At 50.2% G+C, this 19,976-nt stretch overlaps 1 protein-coding gene across 1 annotated transcript; it reads left to right on the forward strand.

Annotated features, from left to right (window-relative positions):
* Positions 1–13,746: 13,746 nt before the first annotated feature.
* Positions 13,747–14,229, forward strand: LOC126508059 (60S ribosomal protein L28). Its single transcript, XM_050152946.1, has one exon. It carries the CDS (start codon positions 13,773–13,775, stop codon positions 14,184–14,186), a length of 414 nt encoding a protein of 137 aa, XP_050008903.1. The 5' UTR covers positions 13,747–13,772; the 3' UTR covers positions 14,187–14,229.
* Positions 14,230–19,976: the final 5,747 nt, after the last annotated feature.

Below are 19,976 nucleotides of genomic sequence, written 5' to 3' on the forward strand. Positions count from 1 at the left end.
TATACAGCATGAATGAGACATTACTTATGGGAGTGTGGGTGATCTCCCCGAAAAAGGCGACTCTGGGAAATCTTGGCCCAGGGGATGACAGCTGCCTATAGCTACATGTATGGAACCCTCTTTCCTATTCTTCTTGGCCTGTAAACTTTAGACCCTCCCCGAGGCCAGGAGCAGTTAGGTCTGAGTTGCATATGACTGGTGGTGAGGAGACAGCAACTGAATGACTTGGTGACTTACAATCCTTCCTGTTCCTCTGAGAGGACGATGTCCGCAGCCATGCACCAAGCCCAGCTGGGCTGGTCATTTGCAGGCAAACACAGCTGAACTCCCCAAGATAGCAGTTGTTTCACTTGGAGGACAGTCATATGTGACAGGGGCTGTCCCCTGGAGCCTCCAGGAAGGAACACAGGCTTGCCAAGACCCAATCTAGAGGAGCTCCCAGATGCTACCCTCTAGAGCTATGAGGCCATGTATCTTGTCTAAGACCCTGAGTTGGTGGCAGTTACAACATCACAGAAGCCCGATAGAGAGACTTCCAATGTCCCCAAGATGGCTCCAAGCAATTGCTTTATCCCTTGCTGGGGTGTTTTTCCCCCACAGCTGTGTGAGAAACATCAAAACTGAAGGCTTAGGACAGCAGAACCTGACTCTCAGAACATGGGAACAGAAGCTGGGAGCCCAGGCTTCAGCAGGGCTCTGCCCTTCTTACACCCCTGGATAGATTCTTGCCACATTCAACTTCTGGTGGTGCCAGGCATCTCTTGCTTGACTCCTGGCTTCATTGTTCCTGTCACCTGGGGTCATGTCCCTCCATCCTCCTGTATATATAAGATCTCTCCTCCCTTTTAAGGATTCTTGCAATGGTATTGCAGTCCACCTAGGACACTCACCCCATCTCTGGATCCTTGACTTATCCATGTCCAACCTTTCCCTGAGTAGTGGAATTGGGGCATGCGATCTTTGGGGCCATTGCCCTGCCTTCCATAGGCTCTATGACACAGCAGCTACCCTGTGGGATGGCCAAGGGGTAGCCACTTAACCCAATGTTGAGGTCCAAGCGGAGCTGAGAGCAACCCGGTTTCAAAGCCACTCCTTAGCCCTGCCAAGCCCTTATAGCAGGTGCCAGCGATTCTGAACCTGCTTCCTCCTTGATCCCGGGAACACTAGCCATGTCCCACTAGTCCTCACAGCAACAACTTACAGAGTCCTGTCTTCCCTAATGCCATCCTCAGTGACATCACCATCGGGGCCTGGAGTTAGGTTGCTCCTGATCAGGTTCCCACTGCTCAGCTGCCTGGATGTCCCCCCCCCCCCCCCGACGTGCTTGTTGAAAGTTCAAAGCAATGTGATTGCTGTCCAACGCTTAACCCGCAGGCCTGGGGACTCGGCCTTTCTCTCCTGGAGGTTGATCTCTCCCGGCTCCCTGCAGCCTCAGACGCCACCACATCATTGTCCCTTATGTCACACGGTCAGCTGTCGGGTGATTTCCGGCGTTGGGAGCCAACCCCACAGGACTGCCGCCACTCTTGGTGGTTTATCATCCCCGCAGATGGAATTAGAGCTCTGGCGCGGGTAATTGGCCACATATTATCCCATATTTTATTTGTATTTATCATTACAGCTAATTATATGGGCCAAGCCTTGTCACCGGGGAAGCATATAAATTATGTCTAAAGCGTTTGTGCAGAGCCGATTTCCAAAGAAAAGAGTCAGCAGACCCATCTGGCTCCAGGATGGGGGGTATAGTCATGTGACTTCTGCAGTGTGACTTATACATCTAACTCACCTATTAATCACACATGGGCACAGACACTGAAGCCTTATGTACCTATAAGCCTTATCTACATATAAGTATATATATATATTGTATGTATATATACACACACATATATATATATATACAATGGATCTCTATGGATCTTGAGGTACATCTTCAAAGGAAGACAGAAAAAGGCTCCTTGAATGTCAGATTGGCACCACTCTGGCCCCCATCAGTCAATCAAACAATAAATTTAAAAGTGTTGAGCTGTTATTTAAGCCCATCATCAGCTGACTTTATGGATATTGTTCTGGATATCCTGGGTAGGTCAGGTCCAACCAGGTAAGAGGCCTTACATGCCTGGACTCCCCTGAAGAAACAGAACTCCCCCCTGTGGTCACTGCCGCAGCTAGACCAAGAGGCCAGCTTGCCCTCGGGGTTGGCTCCGTGCATTTCATACTGGTCCAGATGGACCACACCTGTCCAGCCAAATCCCTCGAGACAGACTTTCTTCTGCCTTGTTCTTCTGGCTGAGTTTGGCTTAGACAAGGACCCGGAAGTGTCCTCCATCAGCCAACCATCCAGGGTACTCATGAGACCAGAACTGGTAAAACACGTTTAGTGACCTATTGGGTCCTTGGAGCCAAAATGTCTTTTTAGGTCCAAAACCATCACAAAGGGACCCCAAAGGTCAAAGCTTGAGGAACAGCCCGCAGGATCATTTGGTTCTTTTTCTTGGTAGGGAAACTGAGGCTCAGAACGGGTGCTGCAAGAGAGGTCAGTACTACTGGGCCTCCTATGGCCCCCTCCCCCTCCCTTCAGGGTTCTGGCAATGCGTCCAAGGAGCAGAGTGAGGCAAAAAGGAGCACAGCTTCTCTGAGAGCATTGGCGGGGAAGGGGGAGGCTCTCTAGATGGCATATTCTTTGTACTTTAATAAATAAGACCAGAGGCAAAGCTAAGTCGGGTAATGGTGACACACCTTTAATCCCAGGATTTGGGAGACAGAAGCACAGGGATCTCTGTGAGTTCAAGGTCACCCTGGGCTACACCAGATCAGTGCAGGAACAATCCAGGTGGTGGTGGCTCACACCTTTAATCCCAGCACTAGAGGGAATATAAATGGGAGGAGAGAGAGGCAGAGTTTAGTCTGTGGGCACCCAGCCTTGGTAGAGGTTAAGACTTCTTTAGTGGCTAGGCTGCCTTGTTTTCTGGTTTTCAGATTGATTTGTTTATTAAAATACAAATAATACACCACTATGGTCCTCTGCCCTGGCAGATGCTGCCACATAACTGGGCTCCTGGTAGCCAGGCGTGTGAAAGTCCCATGATGCAGCAGTCAGGTAGCTGGGTCCAAGCACCTGGGAGAGCAGGCAGGGATCAGTAGCTGGCCTAGGGGGTGAGACTATGCTGTAGGTGCCTAAGGGATCTCTGGGTCTCCAGATACTCGAATCCTGGGCAAGGCAGTAGTGCCCTTAGACAGAGGCTAGGCAAACACAGGAAGCTATCAACTCAGAACATTTTATAAGTTCTTCACAAAGACAAAAAATCCATTGACATTTTTAAAGAATTTTGATTTAGGTGACTTATACAAAGCGGGTACTAAATTACTGAGAAATGTGTTAACCTTTAAGTATTCAAACAAACAAGAAAATGGTACTTATGAACCCAGGGGAAGCACGGTTGGCCAATAAAGCAGAATCTATGTGCTTTTACATGCCCCAAGGAAGTTACAAAGTGACAGTGTTGAAAACGCTCTAACTCGGTCATCCTCCGTCCTGGAGTGAAACACCCAAAGGCAGCTAGAATGTACACGGGGAAGGGTTCTTGGGCTGACAGATTGGCAGGTTTGAAGTCCAGTTGAGATACCTCATTAGCCTAGCCTCTGGTAACTGGGGACAAACGGTGGCAGAGCATAGTAGAAACCCTTGACAAAGCAGAGAGAGGGCTGTCCCACACACCCGTCCAGGGGCACGTCCCACTGACAGGATCTCTCCCAAGGCCCTGCCTCTTGCTTAAATTCTCTGTTCTCATTCCTCCCCCTCTCATTGCGTTCTTTCTCTCCTCTCCCTTCCCTCTCCCTCCTCCTCCTCCTCCTCCTCCTCCTTCTCTCTCTCTCTCTTTCTCTCCCCCCCNCCCCCCCCCCCCCCCCCGCCTCTATCCCTGTGTCCCCTGCTAGGTGGAAGCAAGCTGTCAAGACAATGAATTGTGTCATCGCCCAAGCAAGCAAGCACAAGACAAACCCTCCCTGGTCTTCAGATGAGGCCCCTGCCCTGACATTGACTCAGCTTTTGAGACCCTGGAGCAACACCAGCCCAGATGAGCTGTGTCCGCACGTCTGATCTAGGAGTTACAGATGACAAATGGGTGTGGTTTTAACCCACTAACTGATATAATGAGCCTATTAAAACCTCTTTAAAATGCCATAAGGAATGCGATTCCCAGTGACAATCACCGGCTCATACCTAAGGACAAATGGGGAGCAAACCTTACAGGAACAAACTTTCTCATGAGGTAGTCGGCCAAGGCTCTGCCTCCTGTACTCTCCTGGGAGCACGGGGACCCAAGCTGCCATTGCTCAGCCCCCAGAGGAGACAGCTGTGATGCTGCTGGTGGGGAGGGCAGTGGAGGACGGACATGAGTTTCCAGACTCACCCTTCGTGCTGGACACCAAGGGCTTTTAGGGGGGTGTGTGTACATGGCATGGCGAGGTGAATGTTGTAAGTGGGCCTTTGGCTGTTTCAGCTACATCTCTTTGTTTTTAGACCTTATTAGGCCAGCAATAGAGTCTTCTTCTGTCTAGGATCCCCACATACGGTGTTAGCTTCTGGTGACTTGGGGTGAACCCATTACCTGGACTCAATGGAGAGGTACAGAGCACTCAGTCACCCCTAGACTCACCTGTTAAATTAACCCTAAACATATCTGAGTGTTTCCAGGATACCACGAGCCAGTGGATGACAGGGACTTCAAGGTAGTCCTTGAACATCACGGAGGTTGAAGAGTGGGTCAAAAAAGACACGTCTGCTGGAAAGGTTTCCACCTAGAGCCAGGGCCCCTCACACACACTCAAACTCATGTCTCAGAGGGGCTCCCCCTTTCCCCAAGGTGCCTACCCTTGCAGATTAAACTGACTCTCAGCGTTTTCCGCCGTGGTAATGAGAAGTGGCTCATCCCAGGCTTCGGGAGGAGTCTTATCAATACTGCCCTGGTGCTACATGGGATTGTGTCCCTAAGTCTCCCTCCCTAGTGACCGAAAAGTCTACTGGGGTGATGGTCAGAGTTAATACTGTACCTTCTGTGTATAGGCAGCTAAAAGCTAAAATGACATGCTAGGAAATTACTGTCCGGCTCTACCCTTTTCTGCTCTGGTTTATTTTGCTCTAAGACCCTAACGCTACAAGATCTGTGCAGGTTCTCGATGTTGGGTGGGAGCTACAAGCCTGATTTCTGGAGTAAGTCGAGCAACGTGACACACAGTGTGGTCTGTGACTATAAAACAGATGCATTCTCTGCTCCTCCCCTCTAGGGCTCCTAGTGTTGGGTCAGCAGTCAATCAGGGTACCCTATCCCTCAACCCGGACACACACAGGGGAAGGCCATTAGCCAGTGGCCAATCAGAGCAGCCCGTCCTGCTGGGGCACAGCACTGTTTTGTTTTGAGTTTGGGTCTCCTTAGGTAGCCCAGGCTGAACTGAAAGTCACAATCCTCCTGCCTCAATCTCCTTAGTGCTGACTGGGATTGAATCCAGGATGAGCAAGTGACCCAGGCAGCTCGATGGGGACACGTCTGAGATCTGATGGAGAGAGTAAGGGGGTCACTCTGGGTCTTGAGCTCTGAGGACCACCTGCTGGAACTTCCTGAATTAGAGGTTCAAGAACGCATCTGCAGGAAAAGAGCACGGATGAGCATAGGAGGACAGGGTTACCCAGTAGGACCAGTTGTTCCCCAGAGCCCTGAAAGCCCAGGGTACCCCTGAAACTGTCAAAGTTTCCGAGAGTCAACAGTAACCTCTTTATACTTTAGCAAGTTTACAAGGATTTTCTGCCAGTTATACCCAAAACTGTCCCAAGTGACTCAGGGGACTTCTGTCTTTACCCACGCGTACATACATACGTGCATTTATACATACGTGCATATGCACATACATTCACTTCTCACATAAGAAGGTTGGTCCTGGGCCCACAGAAAAGGGAGCTGAATAAAGACAATAGCCATTAGATAAGCATACTAAGAAACAGACATGGGTTATGTGTCCCCCATGGGGACATATTGGGGACTACACTGAGATTCCCCCAGACAGTGCACAGTAAACTGGTCAGAGATGCTCTCACCCCAGCTTCTTGGGTCCTGGGGGTTTGCTTTGTCCCTCATGTTCCTAAGTGGTAACTGGCCTGTCATTCATCCTTCCAAAGAGCAGGCAGGAGGACACTGGCTGCCAAGCCTCCATCAAAAAAAAAAAAAAAAAAAAAGAAAGAAAGAAAGAAAGAAAGAAAGAAAGAAAGAGAAAAAAAAGAGAAAAAAGCCCCTCAGGCTCTGGCTCACCTGGCCCACTCCCTCTCCCCCAGCACCTCCCAGTGGAGAAAGAGTCTATAGACAGTCCTCATCCTACCTGCTGTGGGTAACCAGCCTCACAAGTGCCCACACTAGCGGCAGCCACGTGTGAAAAGCCCACGGAGGGAAATCAGCCTGCAGGAGCAACAGAGCCAGCAGCTCTGGCAGGCTGGAGAAGTGCCTGGGTCCTGCCTGCCACAGCAGCTACCCTGAGCTTTTGTGGGAACATCTGAACAGAGCCCTGCCACTCAATACCAGGCCCTTGCCAGACATCCTCCCAGCCCTGCCCTACCCTCCAGTCCCTCTTCCCTCACTTGAGGAGGAGGAGAAAGAAGACGGGTGGAAGAAGAGGAGGAAGAAGAGGAAGGGGAAGAGCAAGCAACCATGACATAGGAAGAGCACCCTCCCTCTGAGCTAAGCTCTGCAGACCCCTATGCTAAAGCCCAGTGACCTTGGGCCATAGCAGAATCTAGGGACACCAGCAGAGGGCAGTGGCAGCCAATACATCCACCCTCTCAGAAGCATGTATGTGGCAGACAGAAGGCCCTAGAAATGTCTGTGGTGGAAAAGGTCTGTGGGTTTTTCTCGGGCTCTAGGAGGACCAGTAAAGAGAGCAGGACTCGGTGGCATCTGGGCTGTGAGTGTGGGCCCCACTCGTGCCCACTGGCTGGTGAGCAGCTAGTGGCACAGATGTTATTGGCAACACTACTCATTCCAATGGACAGAAGAGGTAGGAGAACCTAGAGGGGCTTTGTCATGGGAGTGGGGACTCTGCACCTTCACAAGTATATCCTGTGCAGGAATAGTGGCAAAGGACCCAGAGAAGATCTGTCTCCATCCAAGAGAGCTCTATACGCTACTAGCCTAGTGACAGACCCTGGCATTCCTATCCTCCCCCACCAGGCCTGGACACACAGTTTAGCACAGGGGAGACAAGGGCTGAATAAGGACCACAGATGTCTGGGGCCAGCATCTCCTGGAAGCCCTAGTGTGGATGCGGAAACTGTGTGACATCATCTCTGTGCTGCTAGAGATCTTGGAATCCACTCGAGGTGTCTTCGAGGTGAGAGGCAGGAAGAGGAGAAGGGTGCCCTGTCTGTGTCTGACGACTACCCTAGGCCACACCTGCCCTGGAGAGCAGTGGCCAGGGTCCCAGCCAGGCTCTCACACCGCGGACTCAGCACCAACCACCGTGAGGTGGCTGACAGGTGTGAGAAGCTGGGAACATGGTGCCTCTGTCCCAGAGCAGCTTCAGGAGTTTATGAAGACTCCGCCCCTCTGGCCACAGGCACGGCGACGTGTCTGGGAGGAGGGAGAGCTGAACACTACACTGGTCACCTGCCGGGCATTTGCCTGAATCGCCACCATCACTCCACTGCCATGGCAAGGCTCTGGTCAACCCTGAATGGCTGTTTCCTCCAGGATGCTCCCTGAGCTGAATTCAAAGCACCTCACTCCCAGCTGCTGTTAATGTTCTCTGCCCATAGCCCCTTAACAGTAAGTACACCTGCGTGCAGGCCAGGCTGTCTTCCTCCCCGCCCCCACTACAGCAGCCACCAGTTGCTGGGGCCTATCACAGACCCTCCTCCCAGAGTCCTCCTGCCTCTTCTTATCTAGTTAGTCCCAGCTTACTCTCCCCATCTGCAGACTCTTGTTGTCTTCCTAGCTGATTTCCCATCATGCTTTGAGCTCAGATAAGATGCTTGGAGACGAGGCCGTAGCTTTAGCAGATACGTCCATAACTGCAAGGATCCCCACACATCCGTAGGTCATTGAGGATTCTACTAGCGGTAGCTGGGTTTGAGGGTTCCTGTTCCTACATCTCTTTCCCTTTCCTCCTGGGTGGTCACGTGTCCTTCGCACAGCAGTAGCAACGACACTTGGAGAAATAGGAGAGGAAATGAGGATTCTGGAGTCCGGGCTCGGGACAGGTGTTGTCCTTTTCACCTCGAGCTGGAGCCACACACAGCATGATGCAGAGGCTGGAAAATAGGCACCGCCCTCAGGGAAGCCTGCAAAGTCAAGGGTAAACGTAGGAATTTGGGGTACAGAAGGAGTTGACACCAGTCATCTCCCCATTTTCTTGAGCTCTGTCGCTAGCTCAGACCTCTCGCAGGAGCCTTAATGAGATGGAGCAATGTCCATCATAAAATAGGGAACACAGTACCACACAGTGCAGGTGAAGTCTTGAACATAGCTACATAGATATTTGTGCAGAAGGAATATCTAGAAAGAAGAACTAGGGTCATTAGAATCTGACTGAAAATAACAGAAGACCCTGCTAAGGTGACTTTTGAAAGGCATGGGGAGGCCACTCCTGCTGGATCACAGTTCCTTTTTTTTTTTTTTTTCTTTCTTGAGACAGGGTTTTTCTGTAGCTTTGGAGTCTTCCTGGAACTAGCTCTTGTAGACCAGGTTCGCAGAGATCCACCTGCCTCTGCCTCTGCCTCCTGAGTGCTGGGATTAAAGTCGTGCTCCACCACCACCCAGCGGAAGCAGAGAGTTGGGATAGGGTTCCCCGGCCCTGGGAAGCAGCTTAGACACAGGAAGGGACCCTGAGATGGGGCGAGTTGTAGGTTGGGTAGCCTGAGGTACCGGGGCTGGGCTACCTGATCTGTGGCCAGAGCAGATCATCACTCCCAGAGCAACTAACTAGCTTCAGGCTTCATAAGCCAGGCTCTCTCCAGCCATCAGCCTCCCAAGGTGATTGTGACTGAGAACAGAGATTCCTGCCACGACATGCCCCTCCTCCAACATTCTACCCGTCCAATGCATTCCACTTAAATGTTTGCTAGAGCCTGCGTGCCCTGGGCTTGCTTTAAATCCCATCTGACTTATCTGCCTGATTGACTCCTAGGCCTCAATCCACTCAGCTCTGGTTGAGAGGCTTATACAGCAGAGAGGCGCCTCAGTGACTTGAGAACTCAATGTTGGCCTGTAAGATTCCCCCCCCCCCATTTGTGGGTTCAACCTCTCTGCAGAACCAGGCCACAGAGCCTCTCTCTAGACAATCCAGGGCCCCAAACCCCGCTCCCATCTGCCACAGGCTAGCCTTGACCTCTGAGCGCTCAGGAGGAAAGGAAGCTCTACAAAGCCCCAAGTTCGCACGTCCATCTGGCCACCAGCTCTGGGAAGAAGGAAGAGATGCTGGCGCTGGCTCCGCGAGCGTGTCTCATGGCATCAGGGTCACTGTCTAAATTTGATCTTTGTCTGTCTTCTGGACTTGTGAAAACAGGACGCTGGGATTCTTGTTCCCAGGGAATTTGAAGTTCTTTGCTAAATATATACATAGATCTATAATATATACAGTAAACGACATCAGGCAAGATATTTTTCTCCTCAAAGGGATAGTCACAGGGTCTGAAGGGACCCCAGGAGGTCAAGAACTTCCCTCTGGAGATGTCTCTGGCAGCTTTCAATGGTCATCTCCAGTTCTAATTCTACACTTCCTGGAGGAGGGAGGGCGCCCCCGCCCCACCCAGAGCATCATCGAGAGCCTTTCTCAAAATAAATCACCCCCGCTCTGACGGCAGGGGTTGGGAAGATATTAAATCATTTGGCATCCCTGTGTTCTTCACTTCCTCCCCTTATGGACTTGGAAGCTTGTGGAAGGAGAGGCTGGAAACACTTAACCCTTCTTCAGTCCTTGATGCCTTCCGAGTGGAGTCCAGGGTGTGGCCTGGGGGGGGGGGGTGCCAGAGGCACCAGTAAGTGTGTTCAGGGCTACCTCAGCCATTGGAGTAGTCTTGAGATACCAGGTTGGCACACATGTCCGTAGGCCATGCAAGAGCCAAGTGCGGAGACTCCACCTCCCAGACTAGAAGGTGCCCAGTCGTCCTGGCACTGGGAACACACCCACTAGAGTCTGGATTCCTTCTGCTGTCCTTGTCCCTCTGCCCTGTGTCCTCCTGTGAGACAAGCCAGCATGGATGTTAGAAGACATCAGTCATTGGCACGCACGCGCGCGCACACACACACACACACACACACACACCCCTCTACATGGGCACCCAGGGATACAATAAACTAAACAGCTCTGGTTCCATTGACACGCAGTTGTTCACTTACAGGGCACGGTTGTTCTCACCCGGTTCAGTGGCCGCCCCTTAAGCAGTTGCTGTCCTAATCAGCAACTGCAGCCCCACAGCTACGCAGCTGTTCCACAGCGGGAGTTCTGCTCCCTCGTGCACCGGCTCTCCCAAAGACACCAAGGGAAACTTCTTCGACATCTCTGCCCCTCTGTAGAACTCAGGATTCAAGGATTGAGGTGAAATCCTGCTCGCTCAGAGAGGCTGAGAAGCAAGTACCTCACCTTCTCTCCTTCCTCACATCTCCCAAAAACCCACGAGACCGGCCGTTCCACTCCCACTGAAGAACCCTCACTATACCTGGTTCCTCCCTGACACTTCCTATCAGCCAGTTGCTGACACAGCCTCCTGCCCACAGGTTAATTTTATTTAATCAAACAAGTGGAACATGATTTTGCATTGTAAACAAAAGCAGTAGGAAGAAATGTAACACACCTTAAAATAATACTCCACAACAGGGCACAATCTAAACCAGTCACTTCCATCAGAAGCCCTACAATCTGCACCCTGTCCACGGGCTACTCCATTTCACTTCCCGTCTTGTCTCCTCTGGCAGCCCCTCCCCACTGGCCACTGGTATTAAGGTCCTGTTAAGGGTTTATCTGTACCTAGTAACTGGATTTGACCCACTCACTTGGGTTGAGTTAAAATTGTTGCCTTTTCGCAGGTGAGTAATATTCCTCTACCGAGTGCCTCAGATTGGGTGGCTAAGCTGCCCTGCTTATGTAAACAAAGCTGCCCCAAGCACGTCCATAGATGCTTTAGGTTTGGGAGTATAGCTCAAGTTCTCTCTGGGCTTGCAGGGCCTCACAATCACTTTGTGTGTGACATCCGGAGATCTTCCAGGTTCTTTCCCAGTGTCTCACTGTTTATTCCAGCGGAGCCTGGCCAGACTTCCTGACCTTTCCCACCAGCACTTGCTGCCCTCATCCTGTGACCCAAGCCCTCCTCCATACCATGCTTCAGTGCCTTGCTTTGGCTTGTCTCTCCTCCGGGTCATGTCCATCCTCCCCGAGCCTACTGGGGTGGGCTTGTGTAGTGGTGCCTTTCTGTCTCTAGTGTGTGAACATTAGGTTCTGAGCTCGGATCCATAGTGCCCATGTAAGCTGTGTGTGACAGCACATGCCTGTACACCAAGCTCTGAGGAGACGGAGACACTCCTCCGTCTTTGTTTGTCAGCCACTGGAGCTGAGCCTGTAAGCTTAGGGTTCCGAGAGACATTCTTTTTAAATTTTTGTGTTTTATTTTGTGTGTGTGTGTGTGTGTGTGTGAGAGAGAGAGAGAGAGAGAGAGAGAGAGAGAGAGAGAGAGAGAGAGAGAGAGAAGCACGTATATGGAGATTCTCCTTGGAGGACAACTTGTGAAAGTCAGTTCACTCCATGTACCATGTGGGTCCCAGGAATCAAACTCAGACCACTGGGCTTGGCAGTAAGATCCTTCACTTTCTCAGCCATCTCGCCAGTGAGAAACAGATAACCTGGGCCTCCACGCACGCCTGCACATACTAACACTCACACATAAGAACACACAGAGGGCAACACAGAAAGACCAAGGCAGAGAAGACCATGTGGGAGGTAAAGCAGGGACCTGAGAGGGTCAGAGATGATTCAAAGAAGCCAAATGGCTAGTTTTGTCTATGAAAGAAACAGCTGGAGACTAAGGAGGGTAACAGAGCCCCGGGAAGGCCCAACATGCCAGCACTGAGGTCGGTACATATCTTTCATCTGTTGAATAGCAATCTGCGAGTTGAACACCTCCTTGCCCAGAGTTCAGGGCGCATGCCCACCTGCCTGGGATGCATTGTCTCCAGGTGGGATGCATTCCCTTTCAAAGCCCGCTTCTGTCTGCGGGCCCATTTCAGAATTCCAGCTGGATGCTGTTCCTAAATCTTCACACACGATGAAAGCAGTGGCTCTGTGGGGTGCATGTCTTAGACCCCAGCCCTTTCCTGCACACACGCTTTACACTCTGCTGAGAACCATGCTCGGCTGTCGAGACGTCTTTCTTGTTGCACTAAAACATTCACTGTAGTTGAAAAGTCTTAGCCAGCCCTCTGTTCGGAGGTCAAAATTTGGATTTATGAACCCGGCATGGTGGTGCACACCATAATTCCAGCACTTGGGAGGCAGGGAAAGGTAGATTCTGTAAGTTTGAGGCCAGCCTGGTCTACATGTTGAATCCCAGGATAGCCAAAGCTACATAATAGTGAGACCCTTAAGCTGGCTAACTCTCACTCTTGACCCTGAGACCGTGATTCCTAAGCCCCTGGAAGGCCATTGAGCTGGAAGACATGAGTCTGGGAGCCAAGTTGCCTGAACTACATGAAACGCTATCTCCAACGATAATTTAAAAATACAAAGTTACATGTTTTTAAAAATATTTTTCAGCTATGCAAAGATGAAAGACGTAGATAAGGATCAAGTGGAGAAACCTGGGGCAAAAGGGTCTAATTTAGGAGAAAGCAGCTAACTGGGAATCCATTCGTGGTCTCCGGGCGACACCTGGTGGTGGCTCCATTACGTGTCTGCAGTAGTGGTTCCCAACAGCGCCACCTATCAGAATCCAACTCCAAGCTGGCCTGGGAGAGTTTCCTTTCGGAATCCAGGAAAGGGGCTTTAAAAGGTTCTGGGACCTTTGTGGGCTGGTTCCTGTAACTGTCTTAGGGACCCAAAGGGAGTGTAGGGAGTCTATGCGTCCGTTCATCCACCCTTCAATCTGCATTGCATGATGATGCATGACTACAGGCATGTTTAGGGTACCCTGGTTGACTGGTACACCCTTAATGCTTTCAAAGCCTATGCCCCCTACCTCAATACTTCGAGAATACTCATACAATAGTCCAATCAGAATATCTTGGAAAGGCTCAATGAACCACTGACAAAACTCTCCAGCTTTGGAGAGCTATGGTGGGAGGGGGTCTTGTTCCTTTCTTCCCCTGTGTGTGTGTGTCTGTGTGTCTGTGTATGTGTGTGTGCCCGTGCAGGTGCACACACTAACATACATTGTGTGTGTATTGTGACTGTTGTGTGCATGTGTATATGCTTGTGTGTGTTTGTGTGCATGCATGTGTGTTCAGATGTATGTACCTGTGTACGCTGTTTGTGCATCTACGTGTGTACATTGTGTGCATGTGCCGTGAATGTCCACAGTAGGGTTTCTCCTCAGGTGCCATCCGTGTTCCTTTCTGAAACAGGATCTCTTAACTGACCTGGGACTCACACAAGCAGTCCGGACTGGCTGGTCAGCAAAGCTCGGGGGTGGGTCCGGTCTCCACTGCCCCAGCTCTGGGATCACACATGCTACCATGGCTGGCTTTTTACTTGGTTTCTGGGAATCAAAATTGATCCTCGGCCATAGAAGAGGAGGCGCCGCCATGTCTGCGCATCTGCAATGGATGGTCGTTCGGAACTGCTCCAGTTTCCTGATCAAGAGGAATAAGCAGACGTACAGCACCGAACCCAATAATCTGAAAGCCCGCAACTCCTTCCGCTACAACGGGCTGATTCACCGCAAGACAGTGGGAGTGGAGCCCGCGGCCGACGGCAAAGGGGTCGTGGTGGTCATGAAACGCAGATCCGGTCAGCGCAAACCAGCTACTTCTTACGTAAGGACCACCATCAACAAGAATGCACGGGCCACCCTGAGCAGCATCAGGCACATGATCCGAAAGAACAAGTACCGCCCCGATCTGCGCATGGCGGCCATCCGCAGGGCCAGTGCCATCCTACGAAGCCAGAAGCCTGTGGTGGTGAAGAGGAAACGGACCCGTCCCACCAAGAGCTCCTGAGCCCTACACCCCAGAAGCAATAAAGTCTACTGACTTTTTTCAACCATCAAAAAAAAAAAAAAAAATTGATCCTCAATGCAATACTGATGGACCTGACTCTCCAGCCCTCAGCTTCTTTGACATCATTCTCTGTGCTCAAATCAATATGGAAGGCATGAGCAGGGTCTGTTTACAACTGTAACTGGGGGATCGTGTGTTTATTTCCAACCCTCGGGCCACAGCCTGGACAATCCTGTGACTACCGCTTGGCCTGTACTTACAGCATACAAGGCAAGATCTTCTTTAAAAAAAAAATACAATGAAACAAAACAAACAGAAAACCAGGGGCTTGTGTAGCTAAAGATAACTTGGAGCTCACCATGTAACTGAGGATGTCTTTGAACTTCAAATCTTCCAGCCTCCACTTCCCGAGTGCTGAAATTACATGTGTGAGCATCCACACCCAGTTTTAGAGAGCTCGGGATCAAACCTAGGGCATTATGTAACTCGTCAATAACTCAATCCACTGAGACCCTCAAATGATTTTTTAATAAAAGTGTGTGTGTGTGTGTGTGTGTGTGTGTGTGTGTGTTTGCTTGTGTGTGGTTCGGGGAGGCTGTGGGGATTGGAGAAGTGTTTGCGGGGTGTGTGTGGGTGGGTGTATGTGTGGGGGTGTGAGCTGTCTTTTTCAAACTGCGCAATACATGCAGTGACCTCAGAGCCCGGCAGAGGGCAGCAGATCCTGCACAGTTGGAGTTACAGGTGGGTTTGTTTGGTTTTAACAGCTACGCAATGAATTCTGGCTCCTCACGTCCCTCAAACCCATGATCTTTCAACAGCTGCAAAATGTGCCCCCAACATCCCTCCTAGAAGCACAGGGACTACTTCTAAGGTCTTACCATCATCTTAATTAAGCAGCTGTTTCAACATGTCCTGTACCCTGGGACTTCTACAAAAGTGGGGTGGCTGGGTCCAGGTTGGGCATTTGGACAGGAAATGGTCAATTATAACCTTCAAGGATATGGAATTCTCTAAACACCCGTGACATTCACAGGCGCGCGCGCGAACCCCAGATGTTATCTGTATTTATTTTTTTCCATTTTAAATTTAGAACATATAGCAACCAAACAGGCAGATGACGACTGTACGGGGATACAATGCCATGTTTTCCTGGGGCAGCTGGGCCCCAGGAAACTGGGCCTCCTTGTTCCACGACCAGATGTGGACTCGAGGAGGAAGGGAGGGGTACAGACCCCTTTCCGGTTGTCATGAGGGCTATACACGTGTTCCCTAAGCCTATTATGCAGAAGGTTCGAGAGCTCGGGCAGAAACGCCACCCTCGAGCCCCCCAGATCGAGCCCCACTCTTGAAATCACGAGTGACGCAGTTAGCAGCATCCCTGACATTTCCGCAGAACACAAACCCCGGGTTTTTGCGCCCTCTGCGGGCTGCTTCTCTATTCAGTGTGCACTGCAGAGGCAAGGCGTAGCGAATGGAATTTCCCTCTGCCTGAGCCTGCTGTTCCCCTGTGGCAGCTCTGGCCTGAGGGCGCTCTATGAGTTGCTGAAAAAGCCTTCCACTTAATGTCCAGACCAGCAAGTTTACGGGAAATTATTAATCTCCCACTTTGGGAATTATTAGTTCTGGATGGAGACTCTTATTGTATAAAGTTTGCTGAGAATTTATGAGTCTCTCTGGAATCCGGGAGGGGATCGATTCTCAGCGAGTAAACACTTTAAGCAAATTAAGTGCTGGTGGTATAATAATACAAATAATGCTTGCCATTTTTCAAGTGTCTGCTTCATGCCAGGCGTTTCATCTCTCTGGTGGCGACAGGGGCAGCTTTTATTACCCCCAAACACTCCACATGAGGCAACTGAGGCCCCAGGAACTGCCTCTGATAGGCCTACTGCTACCCATTTAAAGGCAGAGGAAGTCTGCAAAGCACATTTACTAGACCACAAAGCCAGCCCTTCTGCTCATCAAGGGATCGGTATGGTAGGCAATTCCCACGGGCCATTTCTTCCACCAGCGTGACTGGTTGTGTATGGGAACAAGACCTCTGTACAGAATGGGTGGAGGGAGCTAAGGGTATCAGGAAGCAGCCGTTGGTCCACAGCTGATGATGGAGAAATGGCTCCATCAGTAATGTCTACTGCACAAGCAAGAGGACCTGAGTCTGAGCCCCAGAAGTCACATGAAGGAATCCTGTATGGGGACTGGAAACACAGCTCAGTATTTAAGTACACTGGCTGTTCTTGCAGAGGACTCAAGTTCAGTTCCCAGCACCGATATGGTAGCTCACAACTGTCTGTAACTCCAGTTCCAGTTCCAACACTCTCATCTGGCCTCTGCAAGCACCAGGCACACACATGTGGCACATATGCTTGGTGACAGCAAAACACCATATACGTTAAATTAAAAAAAAAAAAAACATCATAATGGTAGGCAAAGCACTTGCAATTCCATTACCAGGGAGGCAGAGCCAAGCAAATCCTGAAGACTTGCAGCCAGTGTGGCCCTATTTGGTGAATTCCAGGCTAGTTAGAGACCTTATCTCAAAAAATACAAAAGTGAAAGTAAAAAAAAAATAAAAATAAAAATTTTTTAAAAAGGTATATGGTCCCTAAGGAACCACACATAGAGGCTGTGCTCTGAGTGTGGTCCCAAACCACCCACACCTGCTTTTGTACACACACACACACAGGGTTGGGGTGGGGGGAACCACAATTCTAGCCCATGGCATGCAGAAATCAAGGCAATGTTAGAGCTGGCAGAACACTATTGCCTGTGGGAGTCAGCTCTTCTTGGGTCTCAAGTGGAGGCCAGACAGGTTTGGAGGGCTCCATGTAGCCTAACACAGAGTAAGGCACTGTAGGTCTACACTGCACGACTTGGAGAAGCTGGAATGGGGTCAACCTGCTCACCCAGTGCTCAGAGTAACTCCTGGCAGGGTCAAGAGGGACACTTTCCCCAATCTCTAAAAACCCTGGACTAGTAAACACAGAGGGAGCATCCAGGTGTATGATGCAGGGTATTGGGAGGTCAAGGGACCCAAGTACACAGGAACAGCTGTGCTCTCTACTCATGACACTTGCAATGGGGACACCAGAGGCTGGAGTCAGGAGACTAAGTCCATCATCTCAGTCCTGAGTGAGCCATACAGGCTATACTCTTTAACCTATAGCTTGTCTTGCTGTCTTTAAACTTTCCACTGTGTTGGCTTCCATGACAGACGCCAGCTGCAATGACCTCTGCAGGGAGGAGGAGGGGAGTCTGGAGACCCTCTCAGGGAGGAGAAGGGAGGAGAGAGCACACTGGTCACTGGACACTGACTTTGAGAGCCCTCATAGCCAAGGCAAATGGAAACACGGTGGCCAATGCAACCATCATTTTTGCTGTATCATCCTGGTGGAACTGGCTTTTCCAGAGCTGTTTTTTCAGGCTGCCATGAGGCTCAGCAGTGAACAAGCTGAAGAGATGGGAAGATCATTTTGCTGTTGCCTCAAATGTCATCAAGGACACACAATAGCACTTCCCCAGGGCACTAGGGCTCAAGGGCTAGTTGATCATCAGAGTTTGGTGGCCAGGACTGAAGAGTGCCCCGAAAAGACAGCAAGAAGGCCCGAAAAGACAGCAAGAAGGCTTGTTTCTCCTACCCTCAGTGGTCCAACCGTCGTTTCTCGTGCTTCAGCCAAGACCTCAAACGACTTGCTGGGTGCTCCTCACTGGGGACTGGGTATAGGAATGGCCTTCCATCCTCTACACGAAACACTTGGCTCAGAGAAGGAAAGACCTACCCAGAAACACGAGCCTGGAGTGCTGAGTGGGGGTACTCAGCCTCCAGTTCCACACAAGTGAGGTCCCTGGAGAATGGAAGGTCAGTCCTATGAGGGTACAGAACAAATGTCCTCTCCGTACAGAAAGCGTCACGCCATCAGGAGGTGGCAGACCACAGTTCCCTCAGCATTCTAGACCTGCTCCAGGGCATGGGGCAGCAAGGATCTTTTTTTTTTTTCTTTTTCCTTTTTTGCTTCTACAGGAATACTGAAGATGAACCTTTCCTTGATTTCCCTTTGTTAGCTCCTGATTATGAACAACAAAACACTCTTCAAAATAATCATGGAAAAAAACAGCTCCAAATGTAACCGTCTATTGACCAGAGGCAGATCTGTTGGCAAAGCTGCTGACATACCCCACACAGCCCGTGATATGGGGTTGTTTCTATGTGATATGCAGGTGTGGTGTGTGTGTTCACAGTAATGGGAAGTGAACCCAGGGCCTCGTGCATGCTACGCAAGCCTTCCACACCTACATTGTAACCCCAAGACTCAATGCAAGGTATTGAGATTTTCTCTAGTGAAGTGTCCTCAGAACCCAGGAGAGTGTCCAAGTGGCCCTGCCCCAAACTGAAGAAAATGTTACCACAGAGAGCTTGACACTGCCAGATGCCTATCCAAGTGTCTAATTGAATTGGGGGAAATGGAGTGCTTGTCCCCAAAAGTGTGGGTCTTCATGCCAGGCCGTTGACTCTTCCAGGAAGAAAGACAGCTTAGCAAGCTCTTGGCAAACACAATACTTGGAGGGGCTCCACTTGTTAAGTTAAAAGGGTACCCATAAGCCAACCCCCTCCACGCACCTCATTAGCTAAGTGACCTGACCCAGTGTCATGTGGGATGTCCTTCTATATGTGTTGCTTTACTGGTTGATGAATAAAGCTGCTTCAGCCTATGGCAGGGCAGAAAAAAAGCCAGGCAGAAATTCAAACAGAGACATAGGGAGAGAGTAGGCAGAGTCAGGGAGACGCCATGTAGCCGCCGAAGGAAACAGCTGCCCTGAACCTTTCCAGTAAACCACAGCCTCGGGGTGATACACAGATTAATAGAAATGGGTTAATTTAAGATATAAGAGTTAGGGGTTGGAGAGATGGCTCAGAGGTTAAGAGCACTGGCTGCTCTTTCAGAGGACCTGAGTTCAGTTCCCAGCAACCACATGGTAGCTCACAACCATCTATAATGAGATCTGGTGCCCTCTTCTGATATGTAGGTATACATGCCAGCAGCACATTGTATGCATAATAAATTTTTTTAAAAAAAAGGGCAACAAAACAAGAATACTTTTAAAAAAGATATGAGTTAGTCAGGAATATGCATAAGTATTGGCCAAGTAGTGTTGTAATTAATATAATTTCTGTGTAATTATTTGGGTCTGAGCAGTTGGGAAATGAAAGAGCAGTCTCCGCCTACACAGTGGATGGGGGTTGTTTGATATCTGCCTATTGACTTTGGAGCTTGCCTGCCAAAAATAAGATCTGTTTGACATCCTTGATGCTGAGATGTACTTTCCTAACTCTTATTTGTCAAACAGATGGCTGAGCCCAGGCACAGCCACGTAGGCTGGTGTAAGACCATTGTCAACAAAGGTCTTACTTGCTGTGACACCAGGAAACACAGGCCATTAATTTTAAAGGTCTAGTTGTTGGGACATTGCAAAGAAGGGCAGCCAGGGTACGACGCCACTCTGACCAGCTCCCACCCCAAGCAACTTGATGAGTGGCCAAGAGACCTTTGACGTATACATGGATTCCAGAACTTGTATTGTGGTTCAGGGCTTCAGGGAAACATATGGCCCACCAGGAGTAACATTATGTGTCACTACAAGACTGCAGTTGTAGAACTGGGGATCATCCTAACGAGATCCAGGTTCCTTCTGGCACTTTCCCCCGAAACAAGCAGTTGAGTGGTCAGCAGCTGTCCCTCGGGCTTGCTTTCTGCCTTTCTACTTCTTCAGAATTTCGAGGCAGTATTTTAA

Source organism: Alexandromys fortis, unplaced genomic scaffold, assembly GCF_014885135.2.
Source record: "Alexandromys fortis isolate MF-2015 unplaced genomic scaffold, M_Fortis_MF-2015_v1.1 scaffold_81, whole genome shotgun sequence".
NCBI lineage: Eukaryota > Metazoa > Chordata > Mammalia > Rodentia > Cricetidae > Alexandromys > Alexandromys fortis.